The sequence below is a fragment of the Sphaeroforma arctica genome (genome assembly GCF_001186125.1).
Source record: "Sphaeroforma arctica JP610 unplaced genomic scaffold supercont1.4314, whole genome shotgun sequence".
Taxonomy (NCBI): Eukaryota; class Ichthyosporea; order Ichthyophonida; genus Sphaeroforma; species Sphaeroforma arctica.
This window is the reverse complement of record NW_014036244.1, coordinates 1-2,555: the sequence shown is the minus strand read 5'-3', so window position 1 is coordinate 2,555 and position 2,555 is coordinate 1. Positions and strand designations below refer to the sequence as shown.

Below are 2,555 nucleotides of genomic sequence, written 5' to 3'. Positions count from 1 at the left end.
ATGTATATGTATATTTTTCTTGGCAGTTCGTATGTATTCATATATCTGGAGTCTGTGTCTGTGTCTGTGTCTGTGTGTATTCGTTTATATTCTCATATGTATTCGTGAGCAGCCATCCACCCAAATACCACAAATGCGATATTAGACACACATAACCCATATCCTCGCAGGTGCGAGAACGCGATTTTCCGTAAATCTCAAAGAGAGAAGTTCGTGCTGAATAAAGAGGTGATTAGATACGAGAAGACCCGATGGCTGACTACCGCCCTGATAGCTATTTGTGTGGCACTCATCGCCTTCTTCATCGACTCGGCTCAAGATTTTTTAACCGATACCAAGTTCAAGTTTGTTGGTGAAAGTATGTTCTGTATGGATTTCGGGGTCTATAGTACAAGTTGGGTTGCGAGGGTGAGTGGCCATTGGGGATGTGCACACCTTGTGTGTTTGAGTGTCGCGTGTAAGTCAGTCGGTGTGTGTGCTCGGACGATTGCGACAAATCCCGACTGGTTGTTCTACGCGTAGATACACGCAATTCTAAGTCTTCTAAAAGCACTGGAGCTGGAAAACGAATTCACTTCTTCTGAGCTGATATATAAGGGATCGTATTCTATGAAACAGGTCAATTGGTTCCCTTTCCTTCGTATACTCTGCCGTGTAGTTGGCTTGAGGTGCTCACAGCCCAGCCGCACAGCCCTCGACGGCTTCTTCTTGGCCTTCGATCCTTCTCAGTGTTTCATCTTCTCATTTTTCCTTCATTGGGTAATAAACTTGTGTATTGATAGGCATCAGCAGGTGCGAGAAAGAAGGGTGCGTGTGGCAGAGCGGGCTGATATTCGTAGGGATCAACTGCACATTTGCGCTCATCGCAGCACTCTGTGTCGCGCTGGAGGTAAGTTGCTACAGCAGCCCCACCATCATTCGAATGAGCTACTGGCGTAGTATATGCACTGCAACCGGTAACCAAGGTCCCTGCAGCCAGTGGGCCGTGGTGTACAAGGCTTTGCGTTCGTACACTGAGGCCCACTGCTGTGTGTATGTATTGTTCCGGTCGTGTGGCCAGCGCTCGGAGCATTCTAGCCAAACCCATGGCGCCACGCACAACCTACATAGCACTTCGACCATATTCTACCCCTGGCCTTCCTAGTATCCGTCGTCTACTTACACACCCCACATTTCTCATTACGCTGTCACGATATACACATGTCACGAAGAGCCCACAGAAGATCCACAACATCGCCCCCGAGAGCAAGCCATTCCTTACCGGTCGTAGGCTGCACATATAACAGCGTCTTCCCCTTTAAAGTGCACACTGACCTCTACACACAATCTTCATGAATCAACGCCATGCGCTCGACTTATGTGTTACACGCCTTTCCCACACAGCCCACAGCTCCATAACATCAAGCGATTCCTTACCGGTCTTAGGCCGCACATATAACAGCGTCTTCTTCATCAAATATACGCTGACCTCTACACACCACCTTCATGAATCAACGCCATGCACTCGACTTATTCGATACACGCCTGTCCCACACAGCCCGTTGCAGCCGGCAGTGGTATCCCTGAAGTCAAGTGCTATCTGAACGGCATCAAGATTGCGCATGTGGTGCGGCTCAAAACACTCGCGTGCAAGGTGTTTGGTGTGTTGTTCTCGACATCCGGAGGACTGATGGTGGGGAAGGAAGGGCCTATGATCCACTCCGGGGCGGTGCTGGGTGCTGGTATATCACAGGTGAGTGTGTGGGGGGTGGGTCATTGTGTGTGTATTTGATGCAGAGTTGGTGGTAGTTCGTTCTCGGGTTGTGTAGACCCCCTACCTTTCTTTGGGCGTATGGTACTGCCATTCCACGTGAAGTTATGGCACAAGTGTCTCATGGTGAGTGATTGCTCGACATGCACTACGCATACGGTAGTAATTCGCAAGCATGTTGTATGTAAAAACAAGACCAGGAATGGGCGCGTTAAAATCCGACAGAACTATTGTACTATCCCATGCGCCGAATAAGATGTCCGTGGGTATCTGTTCCAAACTCTCAATTATATGTGTGTGTATATTATATCAATCACCTGGTCTACTAAACATTTTTTTCTAACTCTCAATTGTATATGTGTGTGTATTATATCAATCACCTGTCTTCCGTAGGTATTTGTTACTAACTCTCAATTGTACGTGTGTGTATATAATATCAATCATCTGTCCTACTAACCATTTGTTTCTAACTCTCAATTGTATATGTGTGTATATTATATCAATCACCTGTCTTCCGTAGGTATCTGTTCCAAACTCTCAATTGTATGTGTGTGTATATTATATCAATCACCTGTCCTACTAACCGTTTGTTTCTAACTCTCAATTGTATATGTGTGTATTTTATATCAATCACCTGTCTTCCGTAGGTATTTGTTACTAACTCTCAATTGTATATGTGTGTATATTATATCAATCACCTGTCCTACTAACCATTTGTTTCTAACTCTCAATTGTATATGTGTATATATTATATCAATCACCTGTCTTCCGTAGGTATTTGTTTCTAACTCTCAATTGTATACGT

General features: G+C 45.5%; 1 protein-coding gene across 1 annotated transcript; it reads left to right on the top strand.

Annotated features, from left to right (window-relative positions):
* Positions 1–1,498: 1,498 nt before the first annotated feature.
* Positions 1,499–1,732, top strand: SARC_14219 (hypothetical protein; the record flags this gene model as incomplete). Its single annotated transcript, XM_014291648.1, has 1 exon — positions 1,499–1,732. A coding segment is annotated over one exon (234 nt), but the record flags the coding sequence as incomplete, so codon positions are not given.
* Positions 1,733–2,555: the final 823 nt, after the last annotated feature.